Source organism: Zalophus californianus, chromosome 2 (genome assembly GCF_009762305.2).
Source record: "Zalophus californianus isolate mZalCal1 chromosome 2, mZalCal1.pri.v2, whole genome shotgun sequence".
Classification (NCBI taxonomy): Eukaryota; Metazoa; Chordata; class Mammalia; order Carnivora; family Otariidae; genus Zalophus; species Zalophus californianus.
Window position 1 is genome coordinate 77,144,220 of NC_045596.1, and position 21,035 is coordinate 77,165,254.

General features: G+C 37.0%; 2 protein-coding genes across 6 annotated transcripts in view; one reads left to right on the forward strand and one right to left on the reverse strand.

Annotated features, from left to right (window-relative positions):
• The window catches only part of SMARCAD1 (SWI/SNF-related, matrix-associated actin-dependent regulator of chromatin, subfamily a, containing DEAD/H box 1), a 76,558-nt gene extending 71,931 nt beyond the window's left edge, over positions 1-4,627 (forward strand). For 2 of the 3 annotated variants that reach the window (XM_027599291.2, XM_027599290.2), the window contains exon 24: positions 3,265-4,627. In XM_027599291.2, the coding sequence (XP_027455092.1) occupies positions 3,265-3,326 (62 nt within the window). In that variant the 3' untranslated portion in view covers positions 3,327-4,627. The remainder of the gene's footprint in view (positions 1-3,264) is intronic. The other variant, XM_035726188.1, reaches the window with a different exon arrangement.
• Positions 1-21,035, reverse strand: part of HPGDS (hematopoietic prostaglandin D synthase) — a 68,214-nt gene that overhangs the window by 33,634 nt on the left and 13,545 nt on the right. For 2 of the 3 annotated variants that reach the window (XM_027599295.1, XM_027599293.1), the window contains exons 3-6: positions 18,539-18,631; positions 17,654-17,763; positions 11,865-11,963; positions 8,117-8,281 (exon numbers count right to left, since the gene is read on the reverse strand). In XM_027599295.1, the coding sequence (XP_027455096.1) occupies positions 8,117-8,281; positions 11,865-11,963; positions 17,654-17,763; positions 18,539-18,631 (467 nt within the window). The remainder of the gene's footprint in view (positions 1-8,116; positions 8,282-11,864; positions 11,964-17,653; positions 17,764-18,538; positions 18,632-21,035) is intronic. The other variant, XM_027599296.1, reaches the window with a different exon arrangement.

The following is a 21,035-nucleotide window of genomic DNA, read 5'->3' on the forward strand; positions in this document are numbered from 1 at the left end:
CAGAAACATATTCGCCAATCTTTTGTGAAATGAGGATGGTGGGACATAGAGTATAAACCTGTTGACTGCATTATTAGAGCTAAGGAGAAGCTGGGGGGGAGGGAGGGCTCTTGTCCTATTTATATAGTTAATTTTCCTGTTCCAGTATAACTTCACTGTCTTCTATGCCCATATTTAGCATTCCTCTGATTCAGACTTTCCAGAGAATAAACTTTCATTTGTGTTATCTGGGGTAAATGCCTGGCTCTGTTGGGCAGGCTTTAGATGTTGTACTCTTCAATCTGCTCTAGCTCTGTATATTCCCCATCCTTTGGGAGCCATACATTACCCCTGTCTTGAGTTGGGGCAGTGGGGGTGGGGGGAGGGAGGGGTGTGGTTAGATTCTGAGTATGAAGTAACGTTCTTGCATTTTCTATGTGCTCACTTAAGTTTTTGCTTTGTCTATTCTGCTAAAGTCAGCTTCCATTCTTCCATTTGCTTTTCATCTTCCAAAATTTGTTGACAGCTCTCTCCCCACTGTTGTTTTTTTCTTCTGTTCTTTTCTCTTTTGTATAATGCCCCTGATTTCTTTTTTCCATGGCATTTTAATGGTATTTCAGATGAGACCAGTGTATATCCAGTCATGTCTAGTCATAATTCACATAAATTATTTGTATTTATATAAATTTGTTTAGTTTAAAGTTTTACCTGTTATTTTCACATCAAGTATCTGTTAGAATAGCGACTTATTTCAGCTATGCTTTTAGGCTGTTACCTGTAAAGCTTTTATTAAAAAGAATCATTCCCCCATTTATCACTCTTTTCTTTCTGTAGGAAATCTTACTCTGTCTTGTTAAAGCTATCTGTATCAGTGTTTTCTGGTATGTGTTTTATTTGGTAGGGTAAGGATACAACAGTGTCTTTATTCTCTTAGCTGTAATGATTTTATCATCTTTGCTTGTGCTTCTGCTTATTCATTTAAATAATTGGACACAGACCGAACGAGAGTACATGTACCCTTTTCATCTCTCACAGTGAGGTTCTTTTCCACTGTAAACAAAAAGCATATTTGTAATTGAGTGTGTCTGTGCTTTATGTTAACAATCTCTGTGCCCCCCTTTCCATGAAACTGTGAAAGATAAGTACCATGATTCCTCTCAGAAATGCTTGTCAGATTTTTGTGTTTCTAGAGCTTGCCTTAGTGGTTCTCAAAGTGCAGTCCCTGGACCAACAGCAACAACATCATCTGGGAAATTGTCTTGAAATGCAAATTCTCAAGCCCAACTCCATCCCTACTCAGTCAGAAATTGGGAATGGAACTCAGTAATCTGGTTGGTGTTCTGATACATACTAAAGTCAGAGAGCCACTGCTTTAGAATAAGGATTATGGTTTGGGGGTGTGTTATTTTTCTTTAATCTCTTAATGTGATTAATAGATTTTCTACCTTTTAACATGGAAATTTTCATACAGAGATGTTAAAAGCAGAGTATAAATGAATTTAGCAGTTGTGTAAACATTTGGCTTCATCTACCTTTTTTTCCTCATGAACCATTTCAGTCAGTTGTAGACATGACACATCATTCTGAATATTTTAGCATTCCCACTGAGTTGCCAGTTACATCCAAGAAAATTAACAGTAATTTCCAAATATTATCATGTTTTCCCAATTATCCCCTCATCTTTTATAGCTTAAAAAAAAAATCCAGAGTTCACCCATTGCATTTTATTGCATTTTATTGCATTATATCTTCAGTATCTTCAAACTTACAAAAGTCTCCTCAAGCCCTTTTCCTCTTTTCACCCCCCCTTCCATTCCCAGAATACTGAATCTTGTACAGTCTTGCTGTCTTGTACTTTCTTGAATTCTTGTCTTACTGTCTTCTGGAGCTGTCTGATTATTTAGTTGGGTCAGTTAATTTAGCACGTTTCAAGTTAGATTTCATAGGCTATTAAATCTATGGAAGAGCCTCAAGGCGCAAGGGTGTCCGTGAACTCCTTGAGAGTTTATGGAATAGTCTGTGTTTCTTTGCATATGTGTTTTACTGAAGGAAGAGTAGATAAAAGTACTCAGAATTTTAGATTATAACTGGGGTGTGTATGTGTGACAGAGTAGTGAATTAGTTTGGCTGCATTGTAGCCACATCTAATTTATAAAATTATTCATTGCTGTGAACGTACAAATATTTATGAATTGTCAACTATACCACTGTCACTATAAACTAATCAGTTCATCTCTAAACAGTCTGAGTACTTAATTGACACAAAATGTTTTCCTGCTTTAGAAAATCCTGGGGGCACCTGGGTGGCTCAGTCAGTTGAGCGTCTGTCTGGCCTCTGGTTTCAGCTCAGGTCAGGATCTCATGGGTCATGGGATCAAGCCCCATGTTGGGCTCCATGCTCAGTGGGGGGTCTGCTTGAGATCCTCCTCTCTCTCTCTCTCTCCCCCTCCCCCCACTCGGGAGTTCGCTCTCTCTCTCTCAGATAAATAAATCTTAAAAAAAAAAGATCCTGAATGCTTCCTGCATAAGTGTCTAGATACTGGAGTCTCATTTAATTGAAATATGGAGCAAACATTGGGAAAATGTTATTTACAGTGAGCACTTTAATCTTCAACTGGTATGCCATATTCACAATTTTGTTTAGATATACCAGTTAAGTCTAAGTGATTGTATTTTTGGATTGAAAATAAGGGTTTGGATGAATGATTTCATTGGTTGTCTTTATTTGCATTACTTAGTTTTGTTGCACAAATGTTTTTATCGAGTAAACCTGAGTAGTAAATACTGTTGCTCTATATGAATAGAATATGATCCAGATTAATACTTGCCTATCTTTTTTATTTATGTCAACGCAGAAACCTAGCCTCTAGATTACTGTGCTGGTAATATGAACATGAGCACAGAGGAAATAGCCTTAAATGTATGTAGGGATTTGTAAAGGTCGTTTTGTTTTTGTTTTAGATTTATTTACTTACTTTAGAGAGCGTGCACGGTGGGGAGGGGCAGAGGGAGAGGGAGAGAGAAACTAAAGCAGATTCCATGTTGAGTGTGGAGCCCCTCGCAGGGCTCAGTCTCAAGACCCTGAGATCTGGACCTGAGCCAGAACCCAGAGTCAGGCACTTAACCGACTGCACCACTTGTGCACCCCTCACGGAGGTTTTTAACAAGGAGTGACACTGAAGCAAACTGGACCTTGAAAGATGATTAGGAATTCATGAAAGTTAGAGAAAATATATTTCATAAAATATTTTTATTAAACTTTTAATGCCCCTTTCTGACCTGCAGGTGACGAAGGGAGTATGCCAGCAGATATAGCCACGTTACTAAAAACGTCAATGGGCCTGTGAAATTTAAGAATTGTGAATTCCTAATTGATGAGGAAATATCAACTTGGTGCACTCAAGGACATTTACATTATGACGACCATGGGGTTTATGAACATTTATAACTTTTTATAATTTCCATATTACATTTCTCATAGTATGGACAACTTTTTTGCCACTAACTGAATTCTCCAGATGCTCACATGTGAAATTTCAAAAAAACAAAACAAAACAAAAAAAACACCCACAAATATGTAGTCCTGAAGATGTTGAATAATCATTTTACAAAACAGTTTTCTGAATGGGGATTAGTTGGTGATTGTTTGTAACAAATATGCTAATGCTTTAGAAATGTCAGTATTTTTGTAATTATTTCTACCTCTAAATATATATATATTGTCTTTCACTGGATAATGTGTGTAGATTTTTACATGTGCCTTATTTGACAATGCTTACGTCTTGTTTTTCCTTGTCTCATTTGAAGTTCTTTTTTTGTTAGTTTAAAGGACGCAGCTGTATAGATTATATAGCTTTCATTTTATTGCTATTTGAAGCAGATGTTCACCACTGTCAACAAGAACTCAACCTGAATTTAAAGGTGGCATTCCATTTACTAACACCCCCAGGTCCTTCCAAGTACTTCTGTTAAAACAAATTTGGCTAGGCACTAAGTTGTTTTCCAGTGAATAGTAATGAAGAAGCCCTTCTCTTGCTCCATGGATTAATTCCTTCTGTTCATTTCCCCACTGCACTAATTGTGCTTATTACTCTGCCTATTCTTGTGCATGTTTTCATTGATTTCCTCTCCTGGCTTTTGCTTCTCTTGAAACTGTTGCCCAGTCACTTCTGCTCCAGTTCTCTTTACTCTCTAAATAGTAGTTTATTCCTGCCACGTCTCCACGTATCAGCAAAATGTGGGTAACATTTGTCTAGCCTGGCAGAACAGATTAACAGGCTATTTCACTTCAAAGCAGACTGAATGTGACTTCATATTAAGGCAGCGTTAGGTACTGCATGGAAATAGGTCATTAACTTTAAACACTTCTCAATATAATTTATCAGTTTCCAGAATTTCCAGTACAGGACCTCCTGAAGAGAGAGCCATTGTTCAATTCCAATTCAGTGTGGGTGACAAAGTGAAATTTAGAAGAAGTAAAGTTGTCTATTTGATATTGAACTCTTTATTAAATCTTTCTTTAAATTTTTGCCTGTCAGTCTATCTTGCTGTTTTTATTATACATCAGTTTCTTTGTATAACTTGTGAGTTTCATGTGTTTTGTTTTTATTATGTAAATATCATTATAAATAAACTTATTTATAAATCACAGACTTGTTAATTTTGGAGATTGTACTTTCAAGGCATCCTGACTTGCTAAGATGCTTAGGTCATGTAATCCTCTGGAGTTAGAAGAGTAATGAAGCTCTCAAAGCAATCTTCAGATATTACAGACTCTGAAAACTCATGATTCAGTAGATTTTTCCAATCTTGAAGGTATATTGAATATAATCGATATATTTTAGTATAATGGGGCTAGAAGGAATCTGCAAATACTATTACTACCTCTTCCTACATTGCAGGACCCAAATCACTTAGAGTGTTGGAAATACTGCCTTTCAAAATCTCATAATGGATTTCTTAACTTTTCTGTGGTAATGTGTCTTCAGTGAGAGGCTGTTTCTTTTGTTGTTATTAAGTCCATATTATCTTTAATGAGATGTAGTTGAGTTCTCCCTGTCATGCTCTATTATGTCTTGGGCTTAATAAAAATATTTGTGATCATAAGTTGTATTTTCACACCCTTTTTAATAGTTTCTAACTCTCCCTTTACCTTTAAAAATACAATATTGAGCACAAATGAGATCATTTGTCCTTAAATATTATCTATTTCTCAATAAACTGGAATTTATTACTTAGGATATATTCCCATTAGTCCTTTCATTGGACTGATGTTCATATGAACATCATAATCTATTACCAGTAGTAAAGAGCATGTGAAGCCATAGTTGGAATATCATCTTGACCAACTGAAGCAACTTTTATTTTTTAATGCAACTTAAAAGGTAGAAGACATGCCTTATGTGTTTCATAACTGTATTCCTGACCCCATAGACTTGTAACTTTACACCAACAGATACTTATATTGCAACATTAACTACTGTTGTTTCTAACTTTGGTGTTACTGTATAGAGGTTGGACAGGAGTATTAGGGAGGTTGGACAGGAGTATTAGGGTTCCATTTGGGTGACCCTAAGCAAGACACTTAAAATGTCCATAAAATTAAGGAACTGATTCTTCTAACTCTTTTCTTCCCAAAATGTGTGTTTTCTGGTTACAATCTGCAATTCTGATTGATTCAAATTCATACTTGCTCAGCAAGGAGCCATTTATCTTGGGTACAGGGTGGGATAACGGAATGTGTTGTCCCTTCAGTGAAAAAGATGACCTAAAGATTGATGATGCTATGATTGAAATGAAATATTTCTTTATGAGCCCTGCTGTGGTTGCATTTTATATTTGAATTATGATTTGTGTAAACAAGTGGGACTGATGTTATTGTGGATTTTCATAATGTTAGATAAGCATTGTCATTCTCACTTTTACTAAATTCTATTTTCATTAAAGTTTGTCAGAATTTAATTTTATGGCAGAAAATGAACATGCATAAGAGGAAAAAAAAGTTACTACTTTCATCGTCTAGAGTATTATTTGAATTTCTGTTGTGAAAGATAATTTTTTCTTAAATTGCCTTGATAACATGATACAATACTTTGCAATGAGATTCACTTATAACCTGTTATCATTTATTAACAGCGACTAGCGATAAGAAAATGTGGTCCAAAGAAGCAAGTCATTTGGGAAATATACTTTGTTTTTATGTATAATCCTTAATGATGTATCAAGTATTTAACATCTTTTCTCCTATTTTGTAGAACATTGTTGGGATGAAAGAAGCACCTTAAACAAAATCATACTTAGCCCAGCTTTCCTTTTCTTTTTCTTTCTTCCCTTACATCCTCTCCCCATTTCTGGCTTCTCAACCATGTTCTCTTTCCTCTGTCCTGCATTTCAAGTATACGCCATCTCTTTCATTAGTCTCTTTCTATATATAACATGACATGCTAAGATTAGACAATCCAATATTAATATTAACATGCAAATTGAACTAAAATATATTCCAGTGCTATAGTTATGGTTTAAAATGTGTTGAGGGATAATCTATAGTTACTTGGAAGATTTCTATTTAAATGGTTTGTTTATATGGGCAGTTCTTGCTTTCCACAGTAGTGTAGGACCATAAAAATGACTGCAGGTTGAAATTGTGCAAAATAATCTTAAGTCAATGAAGAAAATGTTCTATGACTTAAATTTTTTTCTCAACACATTAAAAACGTTGGTTATAAATGTATAGGTAAATAAAGTAGTAAAACTAATTTTAGTAGTAAAAAACTGAAAAAGTGTATTCGGTAAAAAATGTATTAAGAATAGTTTTAATAATACCTTCATGTATAATTGCAAGTGAGCATTCTTTTTATACCTTGGCAAATTATGTTTGGATCACCCTCCCACATTTTATTGCATTTCCAGTGTCAGGAAATATCCCTGCTTTTTTCTTTTTTAATAGACATTATTTTTAAGAGGAGTTTTAGGTTCATAGCAAAATTGAGCAGAAAGTAAAGAATTCCATATCATGTATCCATGGTTTACATATCGTGTAAAGATAATGTCTCTTGCAAATATTTTCTCCCAGTCTGTGGCTTGTCTTCTCATTCTTTTGATCTGTTTTTTTTTTTTTTTTAAAGATTTATTTATTTTGAGAGAGTGAGAATGAGAGAAAGAGAGTACATGAGAGCGGGGAGGGTTAGAGGGAGAAGCAGGCTCCTCACTGAGCGGGGAGCCCGATGCGGGACTTGATCCCGGGACTCCAGGATCACGACCTGAGCCGAAGGCAGTCGCTTAACCAACTGAGCCACCCAGGTGCCCCATCTCTGTTCTTTTAACGTGAAGCCCTTTGGCAGTCTCCCTTCCTCTGGAACATCACCTTTGTCACGGCCATTTTCCTCATTTCTGTCAGTAGGTCTGCCAAGTTCTTCCAGCTACATCTCTGGAGCCCCTTGAACGGCAGCTGTGTAAATGTTCTTATAGTCTGCTCTTTCCATTTATGTGTAATTTGAATTTGGCTCCAGCATGATCACTTTTCCTTTCTTTATTGTACTTTCATCTTTGTTGCTGAGTTCCCTTTTTCAATGATCCACTTTTTAAAAATTTCTGAGTGGGTTTATCACTGAGAAACAAGCCGCCAAGGCAGCTACCCACCCTGCTACCTGTGCGTAACAGATGTGCAGTGGCCACTCATTAACAGCCTTGGAAAGAAGTGATGGAATTGGGCACTGGTCATGCTGTGCATCTGTTATTTACATAGTGCAAAGTTAACACTTTGTGCAATTACAGCTTAAGTCCAAACCATTTTGGGGGAAAACGTGTATGTTCCTAAACCGTTGTGACTGACATCCATGTATGTCAAACCTCATGAAATGTAAGCCCTGCCTATATTGTAAACTTTTTTCTCAGTTGTAAATGATATGAAATTATTCTAAGGGAAAGGGGGGCAAAAGGGATACTTGAAACTAAGTGATCTTCCCCCCCCTTTTTTCTTTCTTTCTTTTTTTTTTTTAAAGCAGAATATGGCAAAAGTGAAAGACTTGGTGGAGCCTGGGAGGGGAGTGTGTAGATTCCGTGGCAGGCTGACGAGCTTCTTATCTGATGGAAGCGATGCTGTGTGTGAATAACAAAGCTTAGAGGCAGCAGGCATTACCTAGAGTTTGGTCTGGGGCCTTCGTTGTATCCAGTCAGCGATAGCAGGAATGGCTTGCACTTTCTTCCGTAATGTTACCAGCCTGGGATGGATGTCCAACAAGTCAGGTTTAAAGACCAAAAGTGTGGTACTGCAAATTTCCCAGTAGAAATCTGCCCAAGTAACCTAGTTTAAAGCAAACAAAAATTGCCATTGAACATAGAAGGCATAACTTATTAAATCAAGAATAGTTTTTTTAATTCAAAATTATCTGTTACTACGAAAGTGGAATGAGTATATGATAGAAAATTACAGATAACACCATACTCCCAACACCCAGAGGTTGCTACCATTAACACCTCTTTGTATAATGGTATCACGTGTGTGTGTGTGTGTGTGTGTGTGTGTGTGTTCTAAAATGAGATCTTAGAATACATACTCTTGTAACTTGATTCAATCTTCACCTCTCTGCGACAATACATTGTCTAATACCCAATCAATACTTTTTCATCTGTTCCAAAAATGTCCTTTATAGGACAAAGCAGAATCCATTCCAAGACATGCATTTCGTCTGGTTATGCCAACTCCCTTTTACTAGAGATTTCACACTACTCCTGAAGAATGTCCTGTCTTCAGGATTTGTGTGATTATTTCATCTTACCTTGTTCCTTCCTTTTGCAGAGTATAAAGGGATAGGGTGCAAGTTATCCCTAGAGAGCTCGTAGTTGCAAGTGAAATATTTTTGGCTAACACATTAGATTACATCACCTCCGAAGACATACGGTGTCTGAGCATTAATGGATCCCCAGGTGTGATGACAGCCCGGTCCTGCCCTTGTATACTTTTTCTTCGAAAACTTCTTTTTTTTCCCTTTGTGACTAGAAACTAATCTGGCTGACATTACTTTGACTCCAGATGATGAATACCCATCAAAGAGTGAAGTTTAAATGTGGGCTATCCGTAGTTTTATTTTTGTATGGAATCTAATAATGCTAATTGCTAGTGTTTTATGAACCTGCATACTAAACACCTGTCAACCAGGAGAGTTTTGGGTTAGAGGATTCGGAGTTCAGTCAACACATTTATGGCGTACCTACTGTGTGTGATGTGCAGGTCTACGTGCTGGGCTGGGCTGGGCTGGGCTGGAGAGCAAGATGTGATACAGACCCTTTTCCGGGTGCACCTTTTGTTTTAGAAGCAGGAAGACAAACATTTTTCAACCGGTAGGGATGATGAGGAAAAAGTGAAGTGATGGGAAGGACCCTCAGGTGGTCATGGAGGGAAGACCTTACATGTGTGACATTTAAGCCCAGGCTTAAATGAGAACAGGATCCAGACAGGCAGCGGTCTGCAGATGAAGCCTTGTAGGCAGAGGGAACAGCAAGTATAAAGGCTTTTAGGTGGGAGTGAGTTGTGTGTTGGAGGAGTGCACAAAATGCCAGTGTGTGTGGAACACTGAGGAAGGGAGAGAGTGCTGAGAGATGGGGTCCGGAGGTAGTTTACAGAAGAGTCTTAATAGAAAACAAGGGGGGTGGATTTTAAGTCCTTCAATAGGGCAGGGAGAGGACCATTTTAGGAAAGTCTATTGGGGAATGTGGGAGGAAATGAAGCATGTGATGAGGTTGAAAGTTGAGAATAAAGATGTGGAAAGTATGTGTCCATGTCACCCAGAAGGACTCAACAGACCATAAACAGAGTAAGTCATGAGAGTGCTGCCCAGAGCAGTCTGTGTCTTGTCTCCTAGAAAGCAGCCTCCTTGAAGGCACAGACTCTGACCTACCACAGCATCTGAGTCATGTTTAGATTTGAGTTTTTGTCAGTAACGTGCTCCTCTCTCTCAGTAGTAGGGCTGTAATAGCTGATTGTCTCGCTTTCTGTGATATTAATAATTATTAACCAATGCCTCGGTCTGTTCCAACCATCAGGGGTTGGAAAATGGTGATAGTTGATTTTAGTCTCCCCTTTTTACTTACTAACTGGAATACTTACATGAAGACAAACTTTGCCCTTCGGTTTGTGTTATCTCGAGTTACAACTGGCACAGATCGGAAAGGCAAGATAAATTCTTTATTCAAACCTCCCAACTTTTTAAAAAACAGTTTTCAGAGTAGTAATTTGTCTCCATATCATCTTCCAAAAGTAACCAATGAAGTTCTGTTTGGTTTGGGGGTTTGCATATATGTGTTTGTGTTTTGTTGTGGTGGTAGGAGTGGTCATCATAAATTCATGGATTCGTTCATTTTGATTTGTTTCAATCCACTGCTGTTAATATTCTTAGCGAAGCTTGAATTGTCCCGTATTTAGCCAGTGGAAGCCTTTGCTTCAAGTTGACTTTGGAGTCCCCAGTTCAGTTGTCTTTGATAATTTATTTGCTTCTGATATGACAAGGTATTTCCAGCTCATCTCTTACATTTCCTGTCCCAAATTGAGAACGAGCCATTTCTCTAAGAAGCCCTGGTTCCTTTTAATATTTAGAGACCAGAATCTGGGTCCTGAAGGTGCCCAGGACAACAGGGTTGGTCATTGTTTCAAGAAAAAGAGATACAACATGGTTTTTTCTTTATCCTAAGATACAGTCAGTACCTTGTGACCTTATGTTATATATATAACAGTCAGTACATCATGACCTTATGTTATATATATATATAAATTTATATATTCACATATAATATTTTTACATATATTCATATATATATTTCACATTCAGGAATAGGGTGTTTACTTAGCTTCACTGATCTTACATCTCTATCTTCTTTCTCCCACACTGAAAATCCTGGTTCCCAGTGACATCCACATATTTTCTTACTGCTTTACCCCAAAATAAGTTATATCAGAAATCCTAATAAAACCATATGACTGTACTCAGTACCACTAAGAATAGAATTACAGGAACACTCGTTTTATTGCGCTTTGCTTTATTGCATGTTGCAGATACCACATTTTTGACAAATGCTTGTGGCAACCCTGTGTTGAGCAAATCTATTGGCACTATTTTTCCAACAGCATTTGCTCATTTTGTGTCTCTGTGTCACACTTTTGTAATTCTTGAAATACTTCAAACTTTTTCATTATTATGGTAATCTGTGATCAGTGATTACAACTCTGAAAGCTCAGATGATGGTTAACATTTTTCAGCAATAAAGTATTTTTTAATTAAGATATGTACATTTTTTTAGACATAATGCCATTGCACACTTAACTGATTATAGTATAGTGTAAACATAACTTTTATATATACTGAGAAACCAAAAAATCCATTTGATATGTGATACTTTATTGCTGTGGTCTGAAACCAAACCCATAATATCTCTCTGATGTATGCCTCTACTAAAAATGGTATAAGATTTCTATTTTTTGGTTCTGAGAGAATATTTTTAATAAAATGTATATTCAAATGACTGTGTTTTACAAATGATGATATTTCTTAAAATGGTTCTCCTCACTTATTGAGTAATAGGTACTTCTCTACACATTTCATGCATCAATTTAACATAGGTTCATTTGCTTCACTTTGCTTTTGCTTTGCAGTGTTAGCTTTTTAAAATATTTTCATTGTTTTTATATAATTATATAAAATATTTTAGTACATAGTTCCAAAGTTAAGTCCACCAAAACAGGTTTATTCAAAGAAGTTTAGCTTTTATCCCTGCTATCTAGTCCTTCCTTATTGGTAACTTTTTTTTCCTCACCGAGTCTTTGTAAGTTTTTGGTTATATGTATGTGTATGTGTGTATACTTGTATTTTTTAAAGATGTAAAAACATACTCACAGAGTTACCAATAAGCCATTCCTTTTCCCCTAAGTATGTGTCCAAATCTTGCAGCAGATGAGGTCCATCATATGTAAGTAGCTCATTAAACATCTGATTCTAGGAGAGAATGAAGAAGATCACTTTAAGGATAATAGGAAGAAAAATAACATGATTTGAAAAGGAAGTAGATTTTTCCATCTTTATTCTCCCACATGAGTTCGGAAAGAAAGAGAAGTAGCTGTGTGTTGTTGTTTGTTTGTTTCAAATGTATGACATTATCGAGATTGAGGTCTGAATCCTCATACTTAGTCATCCCTTTGTTACTCATGAATTACTTTTGTGTCCACTTCTTACGGTATCTTTGTATATAATGACCAAATATTTCACCTACAAAATCTTTTCATGATTTTTATCTTAATTTTTATTAAGATAATTAATTTCTAAAATTATCCTCATTCTCTTTGAAGTGAAATAACATAACTGAGGGTAAAGAAATGAGTTTTATTTTGTATGGCTAGGCTCCTTCAGGTTGGCAGTCTTTTATTTCACCATCACACTTAATGGAAGTGATCTATAATGAATCCTTATGCTCTTAGGCTTTATGGATCTTGTTGGCTTGACATTGTGCCGTACAAATGAGGTTTTGAGACTATGAGGTTAGTCTGCCTTGACTGTTATCTACAAAACCATCAACTAGTGCCCCCTTTTGATATATATATTATGTAAGGTAACATTATAAATCAAATATCCTTAGAAGAGAAAAATTAAGATATATCCATTTTTAAAAATTGTATTTTTCCTTGAAACTCTGGAAGACCAAATAATTTATTCATGGCCTCTTTCTTTGTAAGAAGTGTTTGCTTATATATGAAAACTCTGGCCGGTGTGTATCTTGGATATAAAATGTAAGCCAAACTCAAAAATACCATAAAATATGTGTATATATATATTATTTATTAATAATGACAAATTACCTATAATCCAGCCTTACTAAGGCAAGTCGGGTAGTAGATAGCTCCCTCACCAACTTGCTGATTTACTTTCTGTTATTACTGTAACTTAGCAAGGTAATAGACTTTACTGCCACATAATGCCTTGTTTGTAGAGTTTACAAAAGCATCATTACATATTAACATACATTTGCCCGATTTTACAAACTGAAACTTGGAAAGCTTGTCATCATTTTGACTTTATATCCTTTCCACTGTTCTATACCACCTACATTCATAAGGTTCTTTCTCTATGGTTAATCTGTCATAGTTTAAAATAAAACACTGTGAGTTCTTCTTACACATAATTTGTGAGCTGAGAGGCAATGGGCCCAGATCCATGTGACACTTCCTACAGCCCAGTCCAGCTCAGCTCAGCATCAGGTGGGAAGGTGATGGTCAATTTCGCTCTCCTAGAAAAGCTAGAAATGGAACGGAGTTGAATGGAATAGGATGTAGCTGCTGGACAGCTTTCCAAAACTTTTGTGTGCTCACCTGTATCATTTTGTTACTTCTTCAAATGTGTATTTCCACCACTTAAGGTACACGTACACAGATGCTTGTGCGCACACAGTGCCAAATAAAAATCTTTTATCTGTATTGACTTCTCCCGTAGCCCAGGTTCTCTATAGGTTTGGTGAATCATCCCAGTGACTCATCTCATCTAACGATATGTAAATTACTAACCCCAACATAATCATTAGTATTTAAGAGTCATTGTAAGGAATACTCACCAAAATAACATAAAGAAGATGAAATTTGATTATGCATCCTTTTTTCCAGATGTGTACTTTTTTAAAATGCATTTCTTGATAAATCTTAGATAGCCGCTCTTACACTTGGTAGACTCAGAAATTTCATTCCTCTTCCTCTGGAGACTTATAAGTCAGGAGGTTTCTCAACCTGATAAGTCATTGCTACAGTATTCTATCAAATGACTTTTAGAGGAATGATGTTTCTCCAAAGCACTATTTTTAAATCTATACTACCAAAATCATTTAGTATTGGAAATGCGCCACTGGCATTTCTTTGATCCTGCTCATCCTTCGTCCTCCCCGCCTCATTCTTTAGATGAGGAAACTGAAACAGACAGGTTGAATAACCAGAGAAACACTAGTGGTAAATTCAAGGATTATCAGGGTGACCAATGTCCACAAACATATTTTGCCTTCTAAATTAATTTTAATTTTTTTAAAATTGGAAGTGGAATTTCTAGCAACAGATACTGAAATATTTATAATTATGTGTATTTGATAGATTTTTAGGGCACATATAATAAGAGGACTATGTTTACTATCCACTCGTCTTCACTGTTATCAATATTCTGCTTTTGAAAAATTACCTGACCACAAGGTGGCAGCAACGCGACCCACTTCACCCAGACTAGGTGAAGAAATGTACTAAAACTATGCGGGTTTTTCATCGTATACCGGCCAGGTCCTCCTTATTAATCAGATAGTATGTAGCCAACTGCAATATTTCTGCAACGCGTCCTCCCTTCATATGATTTATTTATAAATTTGGATTTTGTCCTGTGAATTTTTTTTTTAGTTAGGTATGTAAGGGCATTGTTATTCTAATACAAAGGTAGAGTGTTACTCATATCATAAGCATTCAAAGAATAGTTTCCTTTGAGAGGTAGCTTCTATTATGGAGCCTCAGCCACAGAAGGGTAAAAAATAGCTAAGGGCAAGCCTATAAGTTGATAGACTGCCAGTCAGTGGGGTTTTGGCATGTGAAATGAAAAGCTTTAGATCCGTTTTTCTAAATTGGACATTATGTATCTACTTGTTTCTGCATTTATAAGGATGTGTTAAATAGAGATGCCATGTCCAACAAAAAGAAAAACAACGAGCAGTGAACTATATAATAACACTATTAATTATACATATTAATAGTTATTAATATACTAGATACTATAATTATAATATCTAAAATTTGTTGAACACTTTCGACCTAGTCATAGGTACTCATGCTCACATTTAATCCTCCCAACATACTTCAAAGTAGATTCTATAGTATCTTTACTTTACAGACAAAGAATTTGAACTATTGATAGGTAGGTATGTGACAACTAGAAGGGCATCAGAATTCAAGCCTGGCAGTGTGACTCCAGAGCCTGAATATGTTGCTATATCAAAGCTGAGCTTTTATTTTAGACTTTGCTCTGGTTAGTCATGTGTGTGTGTGTGTGTGTGTGTGTGTGTGTGTGTGTGTGACACACCTTATATTTCTATCAAGGAATCAGAAATGTGAATACTTTTATGTTCCAAATATCTCTATTGAAATCAGAAGTTCCTAATTAAGTGGTATTTAGCCTAAATATGTTTAAGTAAATTGATAAGGCTGTCATTCACTCTGTGCAGTAACTTTTGGATATAGACCTTAAGCCACACCGCATCCGTGCATACTGACCAGCTGCCGGCACTGAGGCCTTACAGCCAGTGGTTAAGAGGTCTGAGTCCGAGTGGCGGGGACTTGAATTCCTTGTGTATCACTTTTGAGCTAAATATCCTTATACAAGTTACTTCTACATGAACCTCAATTCCTCCATCCGCGAAAATGAAGATAACAGTTTCTCCCTAAGGGATGCTCTGGGTATTAGTCACTCATTTAAATGAGTCCATGGCTCTAGGCAACTCCATAACCACTCTGATTCTCAGTTTCTTCATCTGCAAAGTGAGCATGATGATAGAAAGCATGTATCCCATGAAAGGATTGGGAGGACTGGCTGAGGCCACACACGTGTCCCTGCTGCGTGAAAAGCACAGGGATGGGTGTGTTGCATGAGTGGTAGTACAGACGTAATTACTACCCTCACCACACGCTCTACTGGAGAAGACAAATAAGAGTTTTTAAAATAGAGTCTGTGATGTGTGCCCCCCAGGAAACCACTAAGGGGCGGTAATGGAGCATAACCTACAAGGTCTATTTAGAATTCTGGATAAAGATGATGGATTTGACACACATGTATGATTTTTTTCATCCCCAAACCACAGTAAATCCATATTTTTTAAAAGATAGCACCCACAAAGAGGTGGAAAACAGGAGAGGAGACAAGAGAAAACAAAATTCAAAGCTATAAAGCTAATGGATGACTGGTATCTGCAAAGGGAAAGCTGAAAACCAACACTATCTACCCCATAAAACCCTCAAGTGGTTCAGAAAAAGGCAGGCTACATCTAGAATTGTAAGGAGGTAAGGGAGAGGGTAATGTGAGGAGTGGCTGAAAGTTGTGAAAGAGGTAGTTTTAGCATAAGATTTCCTTCTTCGTTTTACACTGCTTGACACATGCCTCTTCCCCGTGTTTATCAGAAGGCTGGAGAGGGGGGAAATCGATGGTCTGTCTGTTGGGAGCTGACATTCATAATGTCTTCAAAATAGGGGATTGAATGAATATATGCATACTGAACACTAAGTTCTGAGACTCGTGGCCCTCTCTTCGCTGATTGTTTCCCAGAACACTGGCAGTCACACCTTTCTTTCCAGGCAAAAATCAGAAGTCTTCTCTAGGGACTCTTTCTAGACCCTAAAGACAGTAATATTGGGAAATACTCCACAAATGGCTACTGATGCTCAAAATCAACACAGCCTGTCCACATGCCGAGAGCTTTGGGTACACTTTTTAATTTTCCTATTCTTTACCATGGCTTCTAAAGGATGGTCTGACTCCTGGGAAGAGACAGACCAAAACAAAGAGGAAAAATATGATAATAAAGATTATAGAATGACAATGGTGCACAAGGTTTTTTAGGGTGACCAAACCAGACTGAAGCAGTGTGACACACAAGACAGACATATCTATGCTGTCCGTCATCAGTACACCTCTTGTCATCGAGTCTTCATTTTAATTTTGGGAATCTTGGAGGACAAAGAAGTAAGCAAAGCTAGAGGATGGCATCCGGGAAATAGGACTCCAACTCAAGAGAAGGACATCCCTGGGATGGCAGTGGAGGCAAGTCCAGTGGGGACAGATGTGCAGATGCACAGAAAACCCAGACAGCTCTGCACAAAAAGAGGGGATCTCGGCCAAATCTCTCCAAGAAAACAGTGGATAATCTGACATCATTGACCTTGTGGAAAATTGTATTGGCGGCCTACTGGATGGTGTGGGAAGGTTCAGTAATAAACGTAAAAATAATTAGGCAAATGAAGGCAGGCAATTACTAATTTTGAGGAGGTAAAGTGAGCAAGGAAATAAAATCAAGGTATACTACAACTGACAGATACCTGCGTGTCTGTACGATATTTGCGTAGGCATACTAATATAACAAGTGACTATTGATTTGGCCAAAACATTTTAATATCATTGTATTGGGAGTTCAGGAGAAGGGGAGCAGAGACAATGATTACATAAGAGATAAATTCTTATTACTATAATAAGAAGTCCAGAGAAACTAAAATTAGTGAATCAAAGAAAGCCGGATTTACGTGTCCTAAAGAAATAGTTAAAAGTGTTAAAAAGTGGGTTATGTCTGAGGAGGTGTTAATGTGAAGAGACGGTAGAGCAGGGAATCACTGTATTTTGTTTTAAATTTTTAAATATAATTTGATATTTTAAAACTATAGGTATGTCTTACTTTGATAAAAAGAAACTTTTTTTTAAAGATTTTTTTATTTGAGAGAGAGAGAGCAAGCATGAGTGGGAGGAGGGGCAGAGGGAGAGGGAGAAATAGACTCCCCAGTGAGCAGGGAGCCCAATGCGGGGCTCCATCCCTGAGCTGAAGGCCGACGCTTAACCAACTGAGCCACCCAGGCGTTAAAGCACCCCACAAGTAGACATAATTAATAGTAGTAATAACAAACTGATCACATTACTTTTATATCTTGTTTTTTCTCTGCCCAGGGAAAACGTGACATGAAATCGTCCAAAGTGTCCACAATTGCATCAACTTGACATTGTTCCAATTCTGTTTTTCCAGCCAAATCTATAAAATAGAGACCATTTTATGCCCAGAAATATGCTGGATTTAATTTACTATATTCAAATATAACTTTTTAATAGACAATATATTCTTATGGTTCAAAAATTCAAAACAATATAAAACTGTATCCAATAAAGACTAACTTCTATCTGTGCCCCATCCATCTCATTTTGCTCCTTTACCTACCTACCATATTGGTAACCATTCTATTAGGGGTTTTTTTTGTTTGTTTTTTTTGTTTTTTTTTTTAAGATTTTATTTTTATTTATTCGAGAGAGAGAGAGAATGAGAGATAGAGAGCACGAGAGGGAAGAGGGTCGGAGGGAGAAGCAGACACCCTGCTGAGCAGGGAGCCCGATGTGGGACTCGATCCCGGGACTCCAGGATCATGACCTGAGCCGAAGGCAGTCGCTTAACCAACTGAGCCACCCAGGCGCCCCTCTATTAGGGGTTTTTTTGTATTCTTCCATTATTTCTTTATAAAAATAAAACTATATATCCCACTCAATATACACATCCCCATATATCCTACAGATCTTTCCTTTACAAGTGTGTTAAGGGTATCCCTGCTCTTTTTTCAGCCACATGGGATTCCTGTAAGTAGAAGCGCCACAATCCATTTAACTACCCTCAGCTGATTAGGTTTGTTTCTTTCGTATCTTTTGTTTCATTCTTTACACTATACTGTTCAATAATAGTTATTTAATAAACAAATAGTGAATATATGTCATGTATTTTTTTCAGTTATCAAAACTCTTCAACACAACAAACATATTACCTGTGTTTTTGGCCAAATATCTTGCTATTGCCAGGCTCTGGTGAAGGTTAAGTCCATCGACTTCCAAAATGGGGATTTTACCAAATGGAAGAGCTTAAAAAAAAAATAAGCAAAAAATCAACTTCCATAACAAAGTCAAGTAATACTACTTCCATTTTTACTGATAATTATGGAAACAAATCATGATTTTAAAGTTCCGGAATTCCTGAATGTTTGTTCTAAAAGGGACAGTAGGCCCCCTGTAGTGGAATCTTTATAGGTCTTTTAGAAGAAGAGTTGTTAGAAGACCTGCTGCAGAGTTCATGGCAGCACCAGGTCTAAAACCCAGGTTTATAGTGATACTACATATTAAACTGTATATTACCTCATAGGCTTACATATACCTACTACTTATCTTTTAAATAAACCTTTCTTTCAAAGCTTCATTAATTTTTGTGGCCTCGATCAGCGATACCATTAATTATTCTTTAAAACCATAGTCTGGGGCGCCTGAGTGGCTCAGTCGACTAAGTGTCTGCCTTCAGCTCAGGTCATGATCCCAGGGTCCTGGGATCTCCTGGGATCGCCTGGGATCGCCTGGGCTCGAGCTCCACGTCGGGCTCCCTGCTCAGCGGGGAGCCTGCTTCTCCCTCTCCCTCTGCTCCTCCCCCCTCCTTGTGCTCTCTCTCTCTCAAATAAATAAATAAATAATCTTAATAATAAAAAAAATTTTAAAATAAATAAAATAAATTTTAAGAAGTTGAGGAAATGGAGAGTTTGATTTATATATTGAGTTATGGTAAAGAATTTAGCCAGATTCTTATTTTGATGAGGGACTATGTGAAGTATATAGTAAGGCAGCAAGCAATTTGTACCATTATAGGGCAGCCTCATAGCACATGTATTATCATTCTATCTGTAGATCCTACTTTGTTTTCTTATCTAAACTTACTACATTTTTGTCAGAGGGTAATATATGTTTTTATAGAAAAATTCTAACTTGAAGATAAATAAATTCTACCACAAAATTATAACCATTTGAATATTTTAATTGCTTTCTTTTATATTTAAAAACAGCATCCTATAGTATGTATTTGTAAACCACTTTTTTTATTCGACAACATCTTTTTGAAATCTTTCCAAATCAGTGAAACATCACCTTTTTAATGGCTACATTATATTTTATCATATGTATTGATCACAATTTTTCCAACCAGTGCCTTGCTTTGGGGAATATAATTATTTTGGAAAGAGAGAAAAGAACAATCCCATGACCCTAGAGCAACTACTAGAATCAACCTTCAGGTGTCTTTTGTATGCATAGTAACTAAGTACAAGATGAACTACGGTTCACATCAGGAATCAAACCATCTTTGAGTACATACCTAATGAGTGTGCCGAGTCCTAGTCTAGGTGCCTGAGATACTGCGGTGAGCAAAACAGAGTCCCAAAGACAGCCGACACAAATTGTGATGCCTCATCTGAAGCAAAGTATGTGATTAGGAATTAACATGCCTAACATTTTGAGGGAGGCCTCCTTTATGCTAGGCAGTGTACTACATATTTAACATACCCATTAGGTTTTCTAGTACTTACAACAACCCTATGATGTAGGCATTAACTATTATCTCATTTTACAAATGAGGAAGTGAGGTGAAGAGAAGTTATATAAATAGTCCAGGTCACATACCTGGTAGAGGTGAGATTCAGACTGAGTTCAGCTGGAACTTTTGCTCAGCTGTTTTGATAGTTCTAAGAGCCATGTTTTGAGAATACATTAAAAATGTATTTTTACATGTAAATGAACATTTACATTGTTCATCTCAAAATGAACAAACCCAGAGAAGTGTATCCAAGTTAGAGAAGGGTCTGAAAACCACATTTTATAAGGATTGGCTGGAGAACTTGGCACTCTTTACTGGGGGAGATAAAACAAATGAAGACAAAAGAAACCTAAAAGCCATCTTCAAATATGGTACAGCTGCCAAACGGATGAAAAATTGGACATTTTCCGACTATCTCTAAAATGCAGAGCTACAATTCAAAGGTACTTTAAAAGGCACAGATATTAACTCAAGATGAAGAATAATTTTTTAGCATTGGCACCATGGAAGACCTGTGGGATGGTAAGCTTTCAGCTACTAGCAGCATTTGAGCCAAGCTTGGGACGATTGCCAACACTTGGAATATCGGGCTGCATCTAACAAGAAGAAATTTAAGAAGACAAATGCCAAGTCCTTCATTTGGTTCCAGAAAAAAATTAATAACTTTGGAGTTATTGGAGATGTAATCCAACAGGAGCACCTGTCGAACAGCTTTAAGGAATTTAGTGACGCTGAATATAAGGCTGTGGGATATGGCTGTCAAAATAACCACTATAATCTTGGTAAAATGTCTTTGGATAGTATCTGGACCTGTGCTAGGAGTGGTGGTCCCACTGTGCTCTGCGCTGTTCCTATGCCTGGAACATTGTGATTCCCCAGGCACCACACATTAAGTCTAACAGCAGCTTGTCCTT